This window comes from Cornus florida, unplaced genomic scaffold (assembly GCF_030987335.1).
Source record: "Cornus florida cultivar Cherokee Brave unplaced genomic scaffold, ASM3098733v1 CherokeeBrave_3.0.0_Hap2_Chr01, whole genome shotgun sequence".
NCBI classification, from domain to species: Eukaryota; Viridiplantae; Streptophyta; class Magnoliopsida; order Cornales; family Cornaceae; genus Cornus; species Cornus florida.
In genome coordinates, this window is record NW_026775571.1 from 1,338,031 (window position 1) to 1,339,885 (window position 1,855).

A 1,855-nucleotide genomic window follows, 5' to 3' on the forward strand; every position below is an offset into this window, starting at 1 on the left:
AATTTTATACAAATGATAATAATATATATATATATATATATATATATATATATATATATGTTTAATTTTGTGTTTTAGAAATTGGGTTTGATTTACACAATTTTGGTTTATGATACATGATGACTACTCAGTGAAAAATATATCTGTGTTTGATTTTTCTTAGAACATTTTTTTTTTATAAGTGATTTTTCTTAGAACATAGAAAAAGATTAAAAAATCATCAACCCCTTCTAGTGTAACTATGTTTCTTTCAAACTAAACATATCACTACAAATTCAAATTTGAAGGGGGAAAAAAAAAAATCTACTAAGAAAACTCCTCTGTCGAAATTTTGAATCTTTTGTCAGGACTTATGGAGACAGTTACAAGTACATGTAATGTTTAAATTCTATCATGACTTATGGAGTGTGTGAATATATAGAGAGATTTTGGCTTTATAGCATGATTAAATTTAATTTTATCTCATTCTATATGTTGTTTTATTTAATGATTCAACAAATTAAAATGCAATCAATGAAAACCATCAAAGAGCTACAACTAAGATTGATAATGCATCAGTAGTTGGAGATGCTACTGATGCTCTAAAAATTTAATTTTATCTCATTCTATATGTTGTTTTATTTTGGTATGAGTACAACTAAGATTGATAGAGCATCAGTAGTTGGAGATGCTATTGAATACATCAAAGAGCTGATTAGGACAGTGAATGAGCTAAAAATCCTGGTGGAGAAGAAGAGATGTGGCAGGGACAGGAGCAAGAGGCACAAGACAGAAGATGTTGGTTCTGGAGATGTAGAGAGTTGTAACATAAAGCCCACTGGTGGTGATCAAGACCAGTCCTATAGTGGTTCATCATTAAGGAGCTCGAGGCTTCAGAGGAAGTCCAAGAACACGGAGGTCAATGTTCGTATCATCGACGATGAAGTAACCATCAAGGTTGTTCAGCAAAAAAGAATTAATTGCCTGATGTTCGTGTCAAAGGTCCTCGACAAGCTCCAGTTGGATCAGCACCATGTTGTCGGTGGCCACATTGGCGATTACTACAGCTATTTGTTCAACACCAAGGTGGGTAATTTTTCAATTTCATCGATCACCCAATTTCATTGAAATATATATATATCAAATGTGGTGTGTTTTGACAGTTTGTGTTTTGTTTATGTTGCAGATATGTGAAGGTTCATCAGTGTATGCTAGTGCAATTGCCAACAAACTTATTGAGGTTGTGGACAGACAGTGTGCAGCTATTCCACCAACTAGCAGCTATTAGGGTAGAAATTAAAAGGTTTTTATGATGAATTGGGTGGTGTTTTTCACTCTTGAATGATTACTATTTTAGTCTAATACTATTATTATTATAGAATAAAGTTGTAAGGACAGGCATGGATGCTTTAGCAGTTAGACTTATTTTATGGTTTGAATGTTGGGGTTTGATCAATTGCTTTTAATGAACTAACTATCTGTTATAGATGCTCATTAATTCTCATTTTAGACAATATACATATCATAAATTAATTTGAGTATAGCTGTTTCATATATATATATATATATATATATGCTTCAGGAGACAAGTTCTGCTCTTTCCAAATTTGGACATGCAGGAGTACATTCAGAGAATGCCTGCATGCATGAATGGATATATATATATTCTAACAGTTGTCTGTGCCATATATTTGGTCTTCTTTATGTTAGTTCCCAAAAAAGATTCCTTGCTTATATATGTCTTTACTTTTAATTTTCAAAAACTGTTGTGTTATACTCTAGAGCTCTTTATGTTCAGTTTTACTTTTCATATATCCTAGGACTAGCTGTGTTCTCATCAATTCTAGCTACTTTTTAAGTTGACTGAGAGCAGGAA

General features: G+C 32.1%; 1 protein-coding gene across 1 annotated transcript; it reads left to right on the forward strand.

Moving 5' to 3' along the window:
- The first annotated feature begins 627 nt into the window (after window positions 1-627).
- Window positions 628-1,267, forward strand: LOC132275019 (transcription factor bHLH10-like). Its single transcript, XM_059776425.1, has 2 exons — window positions 628-1,065; window positions 1,166-1,267. The coding sequence occupies exons 1-2, from the start codon at window positions 628-630 to the stop codon at window positions 1,265-1,267; spliced, it is 540 nt and encodes a 179-aa protein (XP_059632408.1).
- Window positions 1,268-1,855: the final 588 nt, after the last annotated feature.